General features: G+C 37.0%; 7 protein-coding genes across 7 annotated transcripts; 3 read left to right on the forward strand and 4 right to left on the reverse strand.

Annotated features, from left to right (window-relative positions):
- Positions 1-829: 829 nt before the first annotated feature.
- SOCG_04720 (NADPH-cytochrome p450 reductase) lies at positions 830-3,790 on the reverse strand. Its single transcript, XM_013165312.1, has one exon. It carries the CDS (start codon positions 3,050-3,052, stop codon positions 1,016-1,018), a length of 2,037 nt encoding a protein of 678 aa, XP_013020766.1. The 5' UTR covers positions 3,053-3,790; the 3' UTR covers positions 830-1,015.
- A 378-nt stretch (positions 3,791-4,168) lies between these two features.
- On the reverse strand, positions 4,169-5,696 carry SOCG_04719 (uncharacterized protein). The gene has a single exon (XM_013165311.1). It carries the CDS (start codon positions 5,412-5,414, stop codon positions 4,578-4,580), a length of 837 nt encoding a protein of 278 aa, XP_013020765.1. The 5' UTR covers positions 5,415-5,696; the 3' UTR covers positions 4,169-4,577.
- Positions 5,697-5,978: 282 nt separating this feature from the next.
- On the reverse strand, positions 5,979-10,185 carry SOCG_04718 (gamma tubulin complex Spc97/GCP2 subunit Alp4). Its single transcript, XM_013165310.1, has one exon. It carries the CDS (start codon positions 9,605-9,607, stop codon positions 7,274-7,276), a length of 2,334 nt encoding a protein of 777 aa, XP_013020764.1. The 5' UTR covers positions 9,608-10,185; the 3' UTR covers positions 5,979-7,273.
- A 484-nt stretch (positions 10,186-10,669) lies between these two features.
- Positions 10,670-12,616, forward strand: SOCG_04717 (UDP-glucose 4-epimerase Gal10). The gene is made up of 3 exons (XM_013165309.1): positions 10,670-10,731; positions 10,795-10,857; positions 11,064-12,616. The coding sequence occupies exons 1-3, from the start codon at positions 10,729-10,731 to the stop codon at positions 12,066-12,068; spliced, it is 1,071 nt and encodes a 356-aa protein (XP_013020763.1). The 5' UTR covers positions 10,670-10,728; the 3' UTR covers positions 12,069-12,616.
- A 168-nt stretch (positions 12,617-12,784) lies between these two features.
- SOCG_04716 (ran GTPase binding protein Hba1) lies at positions 12,785-14,040 on the forward strand (the record flags this gene model as incomplete). Its single annotated transcript, XM_013165308.1, has 2 exons — positions 12,785-13,006; positions 13,090-14,040. The coding sequence occupies 2 exons, from the start codon at positions 12,785-12,787 to the stop codon at positions 14,038-14,040; spliced, it is 1,173 nt and encodes a 390-aa protein (XP_013020762.1).
- Positions 14,041-14,609: 569 nt separating this feature from the next.
- SOCG_04714 (GRIP domain-containing protein) lies at positions 14,610-18,338 on the reverse strand. Its single transcript, XM_013165306.1, has one exon. The coding sequence runs from the start codon at positions 18,297-18,299 to the stop codon at positions 17,511-17,513; it is 789 nt and encodes a 262-aa protein (XP_013020760.1). The 5' UTR covers positions 18,300-18,338; the 3' UTR covers positions 14,610-17,510.
- SOCG_04715 (LEA domain-containing protein) lies at positions 15,276-17,309 on the forward strand (the record flags this gene model as incomplete). Its single annotated transcript, XM_013165307.1, has 1 exon — positions 15,276-17,309. One exon carries the CDS (start codon positions 15,276-15,278, stop codon positions 17,307-17,309), a length of 2,034 nt encoding a protein of 677 aa, XP_013020761.1.
- Positions 18,339-18,363: the final 25 nt, after the last annotated feature.

Consider the following 18,363-nt stretch of genomic DNA (forward strand, 5'->3'; position numbering starts at 1 on the left):
CTCGTGTAATATGTTTTCTCTTGATATGAAAGCATTATAGCAAAGTGATTCTAATTGTTTGAACAAAGAAATTATTGTAGATCAATTAAGAAAAGGTAACATATAGTACACAGCTTTTATATAGCATTACTCATCCCTGAACGTTGTTTGCAGTTAAAATACCATGTAAACATAGAATACGTGTAAAAAACGACCGAATTTTTATGCTAAGTAATCCGATATTCTTGAAATATAAGCAACTTGAAATGTATCTGTAGAGAATTTGAATTTCTTTTCATATTTTGTATATTGTTTCAAGCAGTATTTGGAAGTTTTTAAGTTTCTACTAAATTACCACCATTGAATTTTTTTCTTGTGTTAACATCAACATCACTATGTACACTTGTTGTTATAAATAAAAAAAAAAAACTCTTCTTTAAATGACCCGAAGTAAAAGCCATATGATGAATATTAATGCATGCCTTCCCTACAGGTGTTATTCCTACTTTTTCATTTATTCTGGGAAATGTCAGAATACTCTTTTTATCTTTTACTTAATATTCTGCAAATAAATATGAAAGAAACAGATTTCGCATACCTATATGTTTTATTTTATTTTATGTTTGTTTACACAACAAATAACAATGTAACCTGACAAGCAAATAATGTATTGCTCGTTACTTTAAATAATATCTATATCTGATCGCTTTCATTCTGATACCGAAAGTCATCAATGTAGCCAATTTTTGATTTTAAATAATTGTATGTTAATACAGTCTTGGAAAATCTTTAGATATCGCTTACACCATTTTATCGTGAACGATCGTTTCTAAAGATACTTTACCTTTTATAACGAATATAAGTGGGTACTCTTATTACTACGAGAACAATAAAAAGAAAAAGAAAAACGAAGAATTATTGAACACTATAAGATCGCTAAATCATCTAATCGATTCTATAACACTATTTTCACAAACTCAACGCAAGTTTGTAAATGACCTTTTTATTTCTTATGAGTACTTCATAACAAACAGATTTACCAAGTGTCTTCAAAAAACCGATTTTCATCACGAAGACTTTTAATACGCTTAGCACCATCCTCTTTTACAGTAGCAAGTATCGTAGCCAAAGCATTAGTAACGTCCTTAGCCATATGTTCGGCATCACCACATATGTAAAAACAGGCACCGGCATTGATTAATTCATTAACAAGCGCAGATTGTTGAAGAAGTCGGTGTTGCACGTAGACCTTCTGATCTCCCTCACGGGAAAATGCAGTATGTAATTCAAATGAGTCTTTCAATGACTTTGCATACGTATCCCATTCTTCTTTGTACAAAAAATCTGTATCTGATCGTCGACATCCGTAAAACAAAACCGTCTTGGCAACCTGCACGCCCTGAGCAGCCAAATGAGCACGCTCCATAACAAAGCCACGGAATGGAGCGATACCTGTGCCTGGACCTACCATGATGATGGGGACTTCAGGAGGAGCCAAGCGAAATGTAGATCGCTTGATAAACAGAGGGATCTTACCAGTTAACTTTTTACGAGGACCTTCCAAGGAGTACTGCAATCCATTAGGATGAGGAGCTGGTTCTCCATGTTGATGACGGCAATGAGCAAGTAGATAATTCGTTGTCAAACCATAAAATATGTGATTCTGATCAACCCATTCTTTTTTGTCAACCACGGCTGTTACATGCACCTTATTAGGGTAAGCCAAGCTACTGGAAGAAATGGAGTAATATCTAGGTTTTAAGTGACCGAGATTTTCCAAAAGCAGAGATAATGGAACTTTGGTATAAGGGACACCAGAAGAGACACGACGAAGCACTTGTGCTAAGTTCAAATGCATGTCCACAACATTTGTTTTGAAGTAGTCCTTATCGCTTCCAAGCTTAGTTAGTTCTTTTTTGGCTTCTTCTGTGGGAGCAAAAGGAGCAATCAAGAAGATCAATTGACGGGAAATAATACCACAAATCTCATAATAATAGCGGAATACACTATCATAAGTAGTAGGACTTAGAATAGGCAACTTATCCATTGGGTTAAAAGGCTTTACAATGACAACCATATTCCTTTTATCCTTTAAACCTAGAATGTCCAAAAGGTCATCCACAGCTTGAGATGGATTCATAGGGCAAATTGAAACATAATCGCCTGTTTGATATTTCATGTTTGAGCCAGTGATATCCAATTCCATGTGAAGACAGTTACGTGTGTCGTTATTAAATAACTCACGAGAATGACTAGGAGTTGAATGAAAGGGATTTGCTGGAGAATTAGGTGCTTGTGAAGTCATTCCCTTGAGCTGCTGGCGACTAGGCTCGCCAAGAAAAACAGTTGGACTTTCGTTGGATATCTCAGGTTTTTCTATAACATCGTACAAGGGCTTATAATCTTCATGAACTTCTTCAAGTTGGTATGCTTTGGCGATTTCGGGGAAGGCTTCGTCTTTCCATTGTAAATAGGACTCTTCTAATAAACCAGCGGCATCGTCACCTAGACCCACAGGTGCAACGCTTTTTGCTCCCAGGGCGTTCAGAGCAGAGTCAACTCTCTTAGCCATAGCATTATAATGTTCATATGTGTGATTTCCTAAGCCAAAAATAACATAACGGAGATTTGCTAAGGGGCGATCTTCTGTTCCTTTTCCACTCGAAAAAATCGTGTCCTCGCTCTCAATTAGTTCCAAAAATTGTTCTGCATTATCAGTTGGTTCACCTTCACCATAGGTAGCTAAAAAGAATACCAAAAGTTTGGAGCTATCAAGCTTATCCAAGTCAGTGAAGTCAAGATTTTCCAAATCTTCGGTCGTGTTAGCCAATTTGTACTTTGACTTGGCTTCTGTAGAAAAACGGTAAGCGAAATCTTCGGCGGTACCAGTTTGGGAACCAAAAAGCACTAAAGCACTCAAATTTTCTTCTTCCATTTTATCGGCAATTCCATTATTGGATAATTGTACTTCACGTTCGACGTTCTTGGGCCGACTAGAGAAGAAGTTGTACGAAAAATATCCAACGGTAATAGTTAAAATAACAACGAGCACAACTATATCTGATGTCTTCATGATTAACAGAGTTTATACTTTTTCAGCAGTTTTAATTTCTAGACGCGGCTGTTTCCAGTATAGAGAACTAGCAAAGATAATATAGAGAAATGCCTTTTTAAACGAGAAGAGAATGAAAAATTAACGAATGTAACAACTTTCCTTTATAAAGGTATGCAAGAATATGAATGAGGTTACTGACTTGCCCTATATTTGCGTGTCAAACGATCCAGCGTCTGACTTGTATCTTTTTGAGAGTAAACAAAACGGTAGATTTCAATTAATTAGGATATTTTTGAAACCGTTGTTACTAGAATAGGGACTGTGCTTCTATCGAAAACAACACTTTTTTGAGACCAAAAGAAGACCCACAAAGAAGAAACGTTAAATGCAAGATGCACAATAGAAAAAGCAACAGAGCAATTGAAAATACAATCTAATGATAACGAACTCAGTTCTTCAAACTTGGTAGAACAAAAAAGGAGCGTTGAAGGGGCTAAACAATTAAAAACCACTAATAGCTCCTCTACAATGCCTTTTCCTACAAGAATTGCTTTCAAGTTTGTAGTATCAGGCCAAATGTAGTTACTGTTTCGTATCCACTCGAAGTACGAGCGAACGATGAAAGGAAAGCTAAGATGTCTTGAACGACGAAAGAAATAAATAGAGGAATAAAAGGAATAATGGTAAACGAAGAGAAGGTGAATGAAGGGATATGTGATCGGTGTTCTGAGTCTTCCGTGAACACTCATATATAGGATATGAATCTTTGGAATAGTTCGATTTTTTTTGGATCCAAAACTAATACATTAAAAATATAAGGGAAAAAGAATAGTTTGTTTTTATATATATATTAATGACAATTTACGGTTTTAGGTTGATTTGGAATGTTTGCTTCCCTAATGCGGACGAAAATTAAAGCAGGCATGAAAAGAACAATAAGAAAAAAATGAAAGAGTCTGCGATTATTTGTGGCAGAATCTTATACTTGGAGAACTGAACTGCGTCCTAAAAATCTAAGATTTTGTGGAATCTGTCAGAATACGTAGTAAAATGACAAGAAAACAAAAAACCAGCGAATGATGGAAAGGAAGCAAAATAGTTTTTCATTTCTTTGTCTGGAGTTTGAATATCTACATAAAACTTCAGCAGACACTAGTGGCAGCGAAATCGTTAAACTTCATATTCATTGATTACTGTACAGAAATAAAGAGAAAACCGGTTTGACAAAAGTCTAGCACTGAAACAAGGATGGAAGAAGATTTCAAATTCTAGACTGGACTCCCTCCATGGAACACCTAGTCCGATACTTAGTCATAAACAAACGCTTACTATACAACCATTCAAAAAGAAGACATCGAGACTTGAATTAATAAAACCATGGTAAGAGAGAGATAGAGAAAGAAAGAATTATAGTGCAAAACAGGAGGAAGAGTAATGGAGGCGTATAATGAAATGATGAAGGTATTTTAAAAGAACATGTAGGAAATAGACACACGCACACACATACAGATACACTGATACTTTCGAGAAACAACAACACCGTTTAAACAGAAGCAAGTTGTTGAGAATTACGGGCACGCTCCTGAAGTGCATCCAAATAAGTAGTACGAAGTTTACGATTAGTGACACCGCCGACACCAAAAGCAGGGAGGATTCTAATGACACGGGCAAAAGTGCTCTTCAACAAATTCTTCCGTATTTGGGCGATGCGGTTTGCAACAGTAATATTGGGACCACCACGGTTGTAGATATCGAGAGCCATCAAATGAAGGGGAGTACTAATTAATTGCACAATACAGGGTGTAGCCAATTGAGCGGTTACAAGTCCACCGGGCAAGTAGGAAGCGATTATGGGGGGAACGTTAAAGGAGAAGGCTATGGTTAAGGCATCACGTAGACCATAAAGGCCATAACTTTGCCAACCAAGAGGGCGAGGAGTACCAGTGCCCCAGAATTTTGTGAAAAAGCTATCTTTGAGAATGGATAAACCACTATTAGCAGCGGTTACGGACGTAAATTTCACAAAACCTGTTGTTTCAGCCTTATAAACAGGATTACTATAACGAACATTGTCAATGGTATCAATGGTATTGGCTGTCATATATGTACCGGAATAAATGGAAAAGACAAGGGCAAAAGGAAGACTGAATATAAAAGAGTGGGGACGAGAAAGAATGCGTTTGAAGGAACGGCCAACAGACTGTAAGAGAGAACTGCGACCACTCGTGTTTTCAACGATGGAACGGTCAATGGTAAGGATGAACGGAGAAACCATGGCACTAGCAGTAGTGGCAGCCATGGCATCTATACCGATTCGTTTCCAAAAATTGGAAGAAGGAGGCTTGTTAGCATGAACGGGAGATTGATGATTCATAGTCATTGACAACAAAAAACAAAAGAATTGAAAAATATAAACGATTTATGAACGAATGAAATTCAAGACGAAAAGTCTAAGAGCCAAGAATAAAAGAGGTCTTCGTTTCACTGAAACCAACTGCCAAGAGATTGTACAACAAGTCGATTCTTTTAAGAACAAATTAAGAAGGAAATAAATTATGCGAACGTAAAATATCCCAAGTATAATAGTAAGGCGGAAAACGTAAAAAAAAAAAAAAAAAAACTAAAGAACACGCAATAAGTTAAACAAACAACGAACTCAATAATTTAGAGAAAAGTTATTTTTCAACAAATGCCAAAAATCTTCCAACCAAGAAAAACCAACGATTAAAAGCAACCGTTTTAGTCTAGCAATCCTTTGCAAGAACACAGAAAGAATCCTTAAATTTACAGCAAAACGTATTTTCCAATGAAACCGAAAATATTAGATCTTTCCAATCTAATAAAATCGTTCTTTTTTTTAGCAAAACACACAAAGAAAGCAAATCCAACTTCAAAAATGAATGGATTGGTATAGGCAAAAGGATTGTCAAGACAATCAGTTAAACCTGGTTTCACGTCAGATCACAATGAAAGGAAGAAGGGAAGGAATCTTCCTTCTTTATATTGGACGAAATGTAGATTAAATTTTTCAGAACCGGTTAACATTCCTTCGTAATCTCGCTATAACGTATTTTAAGACATTTGTAAATAATCTGATCGCATCTTTAGATATTGTATGGATTGGTTATAGAAGTCAAACTAGACTTATTAGAGAGGACTATATAGACAGTAGGCTAAAGCAATTGATTGTTCACCTGTCATCGCTTGCCTCCATCTGCTTTCTGGATGGTAATCATGGGAAGTTTACCTTCTGGAGTTGCATGAAAAATTTCAAAGTCTGAAAATCCAAGTTGCAAAATTCGATTCCACTTCAAAGGGAACCGTTCAGTGCTACATTATTTTTTTGCCTTGGTTTATCTCCTTCGGTACTTGACTTTGCTTCGCTGGTTTCCTCTTGCGTGCTGTTGCATCACTCTCCTGATTGAAAAAATTTTTTCATTTTTTTTTCTCGTTACTTTGATGACCGATAACTTCCAGTAAGACGAGAGAATTGTGAGTAGTAAAAAAAGTCAGCAGGGAGGAAGGAAGGAATACAAGGCAGCTAGCACAAGTGTCAAAATAAGTCATTGTTCATTAATAATATTTTTGTGTGTAGATCCATTCAATCTTTTATTCTTATTTATTTGTTTTCTTCTTTTGACACACAGCATCTGGTCGCTCATCGCTTGCAATCTTCTAGCCCAAGTTTGCATGGGGGATCGATCTTTTCCCTAACAATTCATTAAAATGGACTGATGTTATAGTTATCGCTCCCATTTTTGTAAGTTTTCTGTGTCGATTCAATCGTTACCGTACTCGGTTGCTACGATGCTTAATAACGTTCTTTTTGCGAAACAAATTTTTGGTACGAATACATCGTATTCTGCATTTGAGCGTTGGACATGCATTTGTCTCTTTTGTTCTGCAAGTTAAAGTTACGGAGCCCGACTCTTAATGATGTTGCATGTTTGAAAAATTTCTTTTCTTCCTCTCTTGGTTTCTTCTAGTTAGCTTTTGATATGTCTGATGTGTAGATGACTGAAAAAGATTGTAGTCTTTCTTTTTTCATTTCCTTATTGAAAATCGCTTCTTTCTTCCATTCCCCTTTCAGACTTCTACATCGAATCTGTACGATGCAAAGTAGTACAATTACCACATTGTACAAATCAAGTCGCAAATCCACATAGCTAACTAGATTCGACATAGTTTGCTTGTTCTTTTCTTTCTCAAATTATAGTTTATTTTCCATTAATCCCTAAACTAAGTAGATAATCTCATAACCAGATTCAACAATGCTGCTGTCTCTGTACTGGCATAATAATTGCAAGCGTCCATCAGGACCCGTAAATGATGAACAAAATTCTCTTCATAGCGTTTTAAAATGTCTTCCATCTTGTCCATCCGTACATCGTCATAAGTCTCCTCACCTGTCTCAGCAAGTTGCAAGGACCTTGTAAATGAGCTAGTGTATGATGCAAACATGCCACATGTTCCCAGCAACTTCGCATTCACCTTCAATAGCTTTGAATTTGTCAGCATGCATTCCTTAAGGCATGTATCCAAAAAGTCAACATGCTCTTGCATTAAATTGTCCACAGTACGTGCGTGTTCTATACTCTTCATAAACACAGGCCAATGCGTTTCTATGACTTCGTTCATACTGTAATAGCGAATTTTCTGCACCAGCGTAAGCATACGGGTTCGCATAAACCATGCTTTTTTCTTCCACCGCTCAATCCGGGGAAAGGGCGACTTGTTCTTCCAAGTGGGTTTCTTACTATGATGGAGCCAGCTGTTTTCCAATTGCATTTCCACACGCTTGACCATCAAGAAAAAGCGAAATAACAACTGGTATCGAATAATCGCCTTTCTTGATAGAATTAAAGACAAGGGAAACGGAACTTTGTATCCAAACTGCATCGCTTCAAACCCATCAATTTCTTTTTCTGTCATTCCTTTTGAGGATGAATTTTGGCTCTTTTGGTCACTCCCACTATCCATTCGATTCGTAAAATGATCCATTATTCCTTTTTCGTTCTGTCCCAATGCCGAATCTTCCAATCCGCTAATGCTGACGATATGCATTAACCAGTCAATCAAAGAAGTCTGATTTAATTCAAGTGTCAGATACTCTTTAAATGGGTCCACTGCTGTGATTGTACCCGGTTGACGGAGGGATAAGTCCAGCTGCGACTGCAGCTTGGTGGCAGAAATAAGTCTTACAGGTTTCCGTAACTCTTGCTGTGCTGTATCCAAAAAGGTAGAAAAAAAGTCAGACTGATCTAAAAAGAAATAATGCTTCAATGCATGTAAGTGACTGTAAAGCGACTGCGAAGATTGCAACAACAATAACAGAGACTCGTTTGCGTAGACATAAGCATCTATAATGTTTTTGGTAAAACTATCATCTTCAAACGTATCCGGCCATCTAGTATTTCCTTCTTCAGGGTTGATTGCCAAGGTTTGACCAGCATTTTCTCCCGATGCTTGCTTGCACTCTATTACGACATTCAAGTACTTTCCGGCAAGTAAAACTTTATCTTTTAACTGGGAAAGTTGGACAGGAACCTGGTCTTCACGAATAACGTAGCGCTTTTCCCAATATTCGTCTGTATAGTCATCATCAAGTCTTTGTGAACTCAGACTCCTGTGGGATTTAATCATAAATTCTTCATAAGGATCATCAATCTTTCCCTCGTGAATCCAAGAATTTAAAAACCTCATATATGGACGTGAGGATTCTCGAAGCAGAAATGTTAAAATGTTTCGGGCGATAGGGTCACCGGCATAATTGGTTAGAGCATCCGTCAAGTAGGTAAGAACACGACCGCCTTTACAGACCTTCTTTTTAGATATGGAACTCTGCATAATTTGAGAAATATCATTTCCCTGGTTGAGTTTTTCTAGCAAATCGTCGATGTTATCCAAACCCATGTCATCCTCCTGCTGATCATGCTCTGTCGACAAAACGAGGTCGCGTATGATAAAATAAACCAATTTCATAGAACGAAAAGTAGGTAATATATATAAACGAAGAGTTTGCAAAGAAAAGCCAGGATCTACTTGACACCTGTGCTCGCATTGCATGAGTAGCACAAGATAATCTGACATAAATCTTCTTAAAGCAGCACACAAAGCATGATTTACGTACCCATAATCGAACTGACTTCGGAGTTCAATGAATGTCACGATACTTAAGTAGTATGAGCCCAACTCAAGAGTTTCGGAAACGATATCCTTAAGTCCCAAATCGAAACCAGGAGATATAACAAAAGAAGGAGGAGAAACAATCTTTTGCGAGTCAGATAAGCTAGATATATCTTGTAAGTGGATGTAGTTCCCTTCCATGCCCATAAATATATTCAAAAGCTCATCGATCAAGCACTTTTCTTGGTCACGCAGGGATAATTCAGACGGGTTTCTCGCTTTTTTTCCATGATGCAAATAATTTACCTGGGATCTTGTAATGAGTGGTGATTCAACATCCTGAATCAAGTGAACTTGATATATATTTTCTTCATGAGGAAAGCTCTTAGAAGGTGACTCTAAACCTGCGTCTTCATTCGAGAGCGCAGATGTGTTTGAATGACCCATGAGATGTTTATGATGAAAGATGAAGTAAATAATCTAAACAATGTCTAATGCTTAAAGAAGAAATCTCAAAAGGGAATTAAAAAGTATGTCTTTTTGCCATGCGATAAACTAGGATTCAAAGTCTTTCTTGTAATAATTTTTAATTTTTGAATATAATTCTTTTCAATTAACAATCGAACTGGATAAACGCATAAATGAAAAGGCACCGTCTCACAAGTATGAACGATGCTAAGGAACATTTCGACCTTACGAAAATGTCTTAGAAGAATCGTTTAGGTGTAGAGGAAATATGTAAAAGAGATGTAAATAATGTATTATAGAATACGAAATAGAAATACGTTTTTACTTGTGTAGTATGGCTTACATTGCAAAGCTTCTGTTCCTACCTTTTCCTCTACAATTCGCATTAGAAAAATAACCATGGAGTTGTCCTTAGTTTTTTTTTGTTTTGTAATAATAAATGTAAGCTTAGAAAAAAAGTTGATATAAAATGTAACAGATAATTCCCAAACGCATCATGAATATACACTTCTGTCCTTCTTCCATTACATTTCCTGTTGGAAACTAACAATCGTCCTATGTAAAAGTTCTTTTAGATTTTTGTTTATTTATGTCAATACACCTAGCCTCTATACTACTATCGTTTCTTTTCATTCATTTCACAATTTTCTTTCTGCATACTTTACCTAGAGATCTGATATCGATTTTTTTTTTATTTTTTTTTCGTAGGCAGTCACCTTTTTGTCCTTGATAAAATGCTTAATTTGTTGTCCCTGAAGTATAATGAGCTTTACTATTACATAAACAATGGTAGAAACGTATTGTTTAAGCTCCTTTTGTTATTAATAACCTTAGTTTCTACATGTACTATACTTTGCTTTCGTAGCCTATATAATTTCTTAAGCTGTATATCTGCTCGTAAAACAATATGAATTGTCTTTTCTTATTCTCCATATAAAGATGTAATGAAATCTACTATGTTATGTTGTAATGTATTCTAAACACTTAAAAGTCAAGTTTGTGTAATTCAAGTTTCTCATGGCTCGTTAACTGTACTGCGCACATAACCGCAACAGAACACAACATCTTTTTAATTATTGGTCTTTAAGAGTTTTCTGAGAATGGTAAGATAAATAATGAAAGATTATATGACAAGAATGAATATGGTGATATTAACTTTTGATTAGACTTGGGAAACTAGTAATACTGTCTTAGTAACTGGCGGCGCTGGATATATTGGCTCTCACACTGTAAGTGAATAGTAACTATGGATATTGTATTCGTTTAAAACGAAAGGATGCATTTGCTTGTTGTTTCCGCCTTTCATGAAGTGTACTGACATGAAGCTTTGAATTGGGAAATCATGAAAGAAAGGGAGTGTAGTTCTTAGTTCACAACGATACCTTGGCCATTTTATCAAGTTAGATTTTCGAATTAAAGTTCTAATCCGATATAGGTAATTGTCTTGTTGGAAAAGGGATACAACGTCGTCGTTGTTGATAATCTATGCAATTCCAGATATGAGGCCATCAAGCGAATTCAAAAGTTGACAGGAAGAGATCTTATTTTTTATAAGGTGGATTTGTTGAATGAGAAAGACTTAGAAGAGGTCTTTGCGAAACACCCCATTTCCTCTGTTATTCACTTTGCAGGTTTAAAGGCTGTGGGCGAATCTGTAAAGATTCCTTTGACGTACTATAAGAATAATATTACTGGCACTGTTCACTTGTTGGAATGCATGAAGAGACATAATGTGAGAGATTTTGTTTTTTCTTCTTCTGCAACCGTATATGGTGATCCTACTCGTCCTGGTGGAACGATCCCTATTCCTGAAACCTGTCCTCGTGAAGCTACCAATCCCTACGGAAAAACAAAGCTCTTCATTGAAAATCTTATCGAGGATGAGAGCAAAGCTTCCGGATCACTCAACGCCGCCCTTCTTCGTTACTTCAATCCAGGAGGTGCTCACCCAACCGGAGAATTAGGTGAGGACCCTTTGGGTGTTCCGAACAATCTCATTCCTTACATTGCGCAAGTCGCAGTTGGTCGTCGGGAATATTTGAGCGTTTATGGTAATGATTACCCAACCCCCGATGGAACACCTATTCGAGACTATATTCACGTTTGCGATCTCGCAGACGCTCACGTTGCTTCATTAGCCTATTTGCAACGTAATTATGTCGGATGCCGTGCCTGGAACTTGGGTTCTGGTACTGGCAGCACTGTATTGCAAATTCATCATGCCTTTTCCAAGGCAATGGGAACCGAACTCCCTTACAAGATTACTCCTAGGCGAGATGGGGATGTTGTCAATTTGACAGCCGACCCTAAGCGTGCTAACGAAGAGCTTGATTGGAAGACCAATCGAAGCATTGATGAAATTTGTGCTGATGTTTGGAAATGGCAGCGTAAACATCCATATGGATTTGACTTTTACAAGGCAAATGACAATTCCAAATAAGTGTCAATGTATAATGAAGACAAAGGAAAAGGTTGTGATTGAAATCTTCTATCAGCTTATTTCTTATAATTATCACTCTTTACTGAATTTTTTCCTGTTTATACTATTAATTATTTAATTCGCGACTTAGCCATGGTGTTTTATGGGCTTTTGTTTCTATTTTCTGTCGGACTAATGTACGTGTTTCTACACTCGTTTTGACATAATGTACTAATATTGTGTCTGATTGTACTTCCTTAATCCTTTCATTAGGAATTTGTCTTTCTTCTATTTCTTTTATTTTATCTTTATTTTTTGAACGAAAAAAGCTAATGCGTGCTTGCATTCGCCAACTGTCTTTCAATAAATTAATAATACCAGCCGCATATTGATTAGGTCTGGTCATTTCTATTTTTATATTCTTTTTATAATTATTTTTTGTTTCCTAAAGCTGTCTCTTCTTTCTTTGAGTAGTTTTGATTTGCAAGTAAAAAAAGAATAAAAAATAAAAAGTAAAACACCTCAGTAACAAAAATGATTCATTTAAATCAATGAAAGATGTATAGCTAATCTTTATTTGTATTTATTTTGAAGATTTATTATGAGGTTTATTCCATGCATAAGCGTGGTAAACCTAGGATGATAAGGATTATGCACCTGAAGTATCCTTCCAGTCGACCAGAATACCAACACTGTTGACATTACACAAAGGATAGTATCATCTATTTTCGTTTATCATGGCTGTAAAAGAGAGTTTCGAAGAAGAAAAAAATAAGCAGTTAGAAGAAAAAACTAACGAAGCTTCCAAACCCGAGGATAATATGGCGACGAAACGTAAACACGAATCAAACGAAGAACCCGAAGAGATTCCTGAGAAAAAGCCAAAAGATGAAAATACTGATGAAAAGAATGAAGCAGATACCAAAGATACTAACGAAGGAATAAAGGCTACGGATTTGGTAAGTTTGAACGACGGCTGTTTGAAGCAACTACATTAAGTTATTCAAGAGCATAGACAAATAGAAGCTGACATTTTATTAAGAAAAAGAAGCAAGAAGAATCACCTGACAAAGAAACTTCGGAACAAACAGAAAAGAAAGCGGTGGATGAAACAAGCCCTCCCAAGTCTGAAGGAACAACGACTTCCGAGGAAAAAAAACCTGAAAATGAAAACAAAGCAGAAATAGACCCATCATCGAAAGCTAGCCCCAAGCCTTTTAGTTTCTCCAAGTTTGCGTCCTTTTCCAGTTCATCTTCTTCTCCTTTCGCGTCTATAACAGCTTCGCAAGCGCCAGAAAAGAAAGAAGAAGCGTCTCCCTCAAAAGCACCTGCGTTTGGCGAAAAGTATGCGAACCTTAGCATGAACGACATCTTGGCGAACACCAAGCAAACCAACAAAGACGAAGCGGCGGATGAGAAGAAAAAGGATCAAAAACAAGAAAAAAAGAGCTTTGAGGAGTTATTGGCAAATGAGACTCCTAGCGATACAGCTGCAACCCCTGAAGCTACTGAGGATGTATCATCTGCTTCGAAAGCTGAAACGGAAGGATCATCTGAGAGGAATGCTGTACAAATTAATCAGTTAAGCGAGAATGAAATAATAACTGGTGAAGAAAAAGAAAAGACACTTTACAGCGTTCGCGCTCGTTTGTACGTTGTTGACGGAGAAAAGAAGATATGGAAGGAGCGTGGCCATGGAGTTTTGAAAGTAAATGTTCCTATCGAAGGATCTGAAGGAGCTCATCGTTTGGTCATGCGAAACGATGCCGTTCACCGAGTCATTATGAACGTTCCTTTATTTCAAGGAATGTCTGAGAAAGCATTCCAGATTGCCTCAGCATCTAGCGGTGGTTCTGCAAACTATGTAAAGATTTTTGTGATAGAGAACGGTAACTCTGTTTTATATGCAGTCCATGTCAAGGACAACGAATCAGCGAGTCAACTAAGGGATCACATTTTGGCAGCTATTCCAAAACAAGGTAAGAAAGATTAGATGAAACAAGAAAAAAGTGAATTTTGGTTGTTCTTTCTCAAGAATTAAATCATCAAATCAGAGAATAAATCAAAGAATCTTATTGACGTTCTAAATTCTATCCTTTTCTTTTGTCGTTTGATCTTTAAAATCAAACCCATTATCTCCTTTTTATTTCTTTTACTTTTTTTGGTTTCCAATACTGCAACATAGTTAATCATACGTAAGTGCTTTTACAGGCATGTTGATGTGTTGATTTACTTATGTTCCTTTCAAAATATTATTCTTAATTAATTACGTGGGTAATAAACCCCCGTTAAATATCTTTGAGTACTTGAAAAATGAGAATAAGTCGGTGAATCCTGTTTTTTTCTTTCTTCATATCATATATTTCTCACGGATCTCCTTTCTATAACTACTTCCTTTTCTGTGCATCTTTTGATGATGTTACCAAACCTATTGTCTACCAGTTCAATCCGATGACAGTTACGCTTACGTTTTATCCTCTACATGAAACAGCTGCATCATCTGTATATACGTTCGTTAACACTTCTCTACTAATCATATACATATTGTTGTCCACATATCTTCAAGGTGATAATATCGTCTTAAGTTTTATGATATTCTTACCGCGCTAAGAGTTGAGGGAAGCCAAATGGCGATTCTCGCATTTTAAGTGTGTTTTACATTTAGTTTATGTCATGAATGCAATTACACTATTAACATACTTGCCGTACCGTGATATTGCACGTAGAACAGAGATTATGCTTTACGTCAGTTCGTTCGCATTGATGCAATGTTCCAAAGTGTATATATATAACACACATGAAGTAGGGACTGGAAAATTGTTACCAAATACACAATTCAAAAACCTTGATTCCTTTTTGTCATATTAACCATCCTCAAGTCGCTATAACTTGACTGAAGATTTTGAGTTAAGTTTTTCCCGACGCTTGCGTAACATTCCCAGTAATTATTATTTTTCTTATAACAAGAATCTTTTAAAAGGGTTAGATTGAAATTAGCGCGCGGTTTACTGTTTGTGCACCGGTGTTGTTTCAAACTTGTCATATTTATTATACCTTATCAAAAAGAGATATTACGCTGTTTCTCTAATAAACTCAACACGTCTACTGAAGTTTTGAGCTAGTGCATTCATTCGCAAGTTCCACGATCTGTCGTAACTTCCGTTTCTGTTCTGTTCTGTTGTGCTTTGTTTTGTTCAGTTCTACTTTTTTCTTGCTTAATTTCGCAATATGCGGGTTCAGCAATTATTTATATTAAGTACCTTAGCGGCCCTTGCACTTTATTCAAGCTTTTATGGGTTTTCCACATATAAAAAGCAGGATGTTTCAGCAATAAAAACCTGGCTTGACGAGCATTCTGTCCCATATGGTACACGATCCACTCCTGCCGAGTTCCGAGATTTTCTGGTTGAACACTATGAGTCACTGATCCCAAGATTTAAAGAAGCTACTGGTTTCGAATCATCTAGCTGGATCGGTAAAAAGACATCTCCTTATTTTGACAGTGCCAAAGAGAAGATGAATAAGGCTAGTCAACACATAGGAAACGTTGCCTCTGGTGCAAAAGGTACGACTTCTGACGTATGGGACGAACAGAAGTCTCGCTTTTTCGATGCTTGGAACGACTCCCAACTTCGTGCATTTTTAGCTCGTTACAGTGACGCATTTGCTCCGGTTGAGAAAAGACGTTTGCTTGAAAAACTATCTCCTTCTTCTCTTCGTAAACTGGCCGTCAAGGAATATAAGCTATTAGTAACTAAGCTAGGTGAAACTGGCGATTGGGTGTACGATACTTGGTCAGATAATGAGCTTCGCACTTGGCTTCATGATATGGGAGTCCCAATACAAGCTCATGAAACCCGTCCTCATATCCTCAGCAAGGTAAAAGAAACCATGTCTGAACAATTGGAGTCTGGTAAACCTGTAGTTGACTCCATCAAGAAGGATACCACGGAGAAAGCAGATAAAGTCGGTAAATATGCCGATGATGCCAGTAAGAAGGCAGAAGATTATGCAGAATATGCTTCCAAGAAACTTACCGAAGCCGGTGAAAACGTTGGCGATGATTTACAGAAAAAGGCTGACAAGCTTCACGAAGCCTCTCAAGGTAAAGGCCGTGTAGCTACCTGGTGGTCTGAATCTGGATTGAAGGCATATTTGGACGCTAGGGGAATTAATATCTACCAACCATCTGCGCTTGACAAATTGTGGGCTTCGGCTCGTCGACAATACTACCTGAGGACAAACGGTTACGAAAGTTTAAAAGCAACAGTAAAGGAGCATGTGTCTTCTGCCACTGATAGTGCTTCCGGCGCTGTTTCCGATGTAGCTTCAGATGCTTCTACTGCAGCGACCGATGTATATCACGGTGCTACCACGAATGCTAATCAAATTAAAGATGAAATCAAGCATGCAAAAAGTTCAAATGCACGCGCTGTCTCCTCAAAGACTGGGGACCTCAAACATAGGGCTTCTAATGCTGCTTCCTATGCCTCTGATAAACTTGATCAAGGCTCGGAAAAAATTAAAGCCCAAAAGGAAGCTGCTTCTTCAAAAATTCGCGATCTGGTAGATGAAAATGTATTGGAAAAATGGCAAGAATCTAAACTTCGCGAGTTCCTTTATTTACGTGGTGTGCCTGTCCCGAAAAAAAGCAACAAGCAAAAATTGATAGGCATCGTTCGTAAGCATTATAACAAAGGAACAATCCCTCATTGGGCTGTGTATTTCAACACACTTAGTTCGAAGGAATTAAGTAGTTGGATTCAAGAATTCAAAAAGTATTATCACGGCAAACTTCATCCTTCCAAGAATCGTGAACATTTGGTTCAGAATGCTTGCAACATCTATCGTTCCCTTACTAATCAAGGAAACAAATCCATTCTTAAAAAAGCAGAAAAGAATTTCTCAAAAGCTTCTCTTCCCGAGTACGCTGGTTGGTCCAATGAAGATATAAAGTCTGCTTTGTCCGAATACGGAGAGGCCATTAATAAACCCTTCCATCGTCAAGATGCAATCGATAAATTGAAACATCATGATTTGTTATTTTATGGACCCGTCCCCACTAACGAACAACAGGGTGTTTTTGGATTCTTACAACGTGTAGGCTCTTACATCGGATTTGGAAAGCGCACCTCTCCAGAAGAAAAGCTTGGAGCGGACTATGTCAATGTGAAAAAGAATATCCCGAAAGTAGCATCTAAATACGCTACTTCCGCTTCAGCTTATGTGGATTCGAATGCCAAAAAGTTCCAAACGGCTTAATCAAATTTTGTCCTGATTTCACGTAACCCTTGCTTTTTGTTAGTTATTTTTAATGATGCATAATGAGTTAACATATTTCTATTCTCGCCTGATTAAAAACAAATTCAATTTTGTAAATAGTGGTGGTTCTAAACGAAATTGATTTATAATAAAAAGAAGGCAGTAAATAAAACCAAGAAAGCATGTATTTCGGTTTAAGTATTAGTTGACACTTTTTAAAAGTATCTGCTGATGAATTTCATCCAAGTCCAGAGCGATGGCTAAGATAGGTAGAATTTGTTCACGGTGTTCTTGATTCTCCAAAAATTGAATCAAAACGTTCCTTACATACTCTTTGTCTATTACATCTTTCGATATACCATCTAAAATATTTGCTTTCGGTCCGTTGGCATCAGAAAGCACGTTTGGTGTAATCTCATTACAGTTTACCTCCGAAATTTGAACGGCAGTCTCATCCTTTTTATCCAAATCTTGAAGTTTTTCTTTTAATTCTTTTACTTCATCACGAGAATCGACCAGCTCATTTCCGACATTTCGTAACATGTCTTGCAAGTTTTGGGTTTCTTCCTGAGCTCTAGTTTTTTCCTCCAATTTTATTTCGTTAGACTCTTTCAAATCTTGGATTTGTTGTTTCAAATTATCCATTTCTTCCAGTATGTGACCTTTTGATTCATTGGTATCAACATAATTGCGTTTCGTTTCTTCCAGTGTACTTTTCAGAGCATCGATTTCATTTTTAAGATCCTCGTTTTCTAATAGTAACTCTGAAACTAAAGAATCTTTCTCATTCTTTTGATTATTTGAGGTTTCGTTCTCTTGATGTTCACCATTGGCTTGGGTTGTTACTGGTTTCTTTTTCTTTTTGTTTTTCTTCTTCTTCTTCGATGAAGAGTTGACTGTGGGTGGAATTGTGTCTGTAACATTTTCTTTTAAATTATTTTCATGGTTTTCCCGCTGTAAATCACTGTTGACTGTTAAGGACGTAGCCATTGTAGTATGTAGTATATAGTAGAGAACAGGAAGTTCCACCCAAGGAGTGCCTGTCTGGCAAAAG

Source organism: Schizosaccharomyces octosporus (assembly GCF_000150505.1).
Source record: "Schizosaccharomyces octosporus yFS286 unplaced genomic scaffold supercont6.3, whole genome shotgun sequence".
Classification (NCBI taxonomy): domain Eukaryota; kingdom Fungi; phylum Ascomycota; class Schizosaccharomycetes; order Schizosaccharomycetales; family Schizosaccharomycetaceae; genus Schizosaccharomyces; species Schizosaccharomyces octosporus.

Coding starts and splice junctions, on each gene's coding strand:
- SOCG_04720 (XM_013165312.1), bottom strand. CDS start 3,052: ATGAAGACATCAGATATAGTTGTGCTCGTTGTTATTTTAACTATTACC.
- SOCG_04719 (XM_013165311.1), bottom strand. CDS start 5,414: ATGACTATGAATCATCAATCTCCCGTTCATGCTAACAAGCCTCCTTCT.
- SOCG_04718 (XM_013165310.1), bottom strand. CDS start 9,607: ATGGGTCATTCAAACACATCTGCGCTCTCGAATGAAGACGCAGGTTTA.
- SOCG_04717 (XM_013165309.1), top strand. Junction 10,858..11,063: donor GATATATTGGCTCTCACACT/GTAAGTGAATAG, acceptor AATCCGATATAG/GTAATTGTCTTGTTGGAAAA.
- SOCG_04714 (XM_013165306.1), bottom strand. CDS start 18,299: ATGGCTACGTCCTTAACAGTCAACAGTGATTTACAGCGGGAAAACCAT.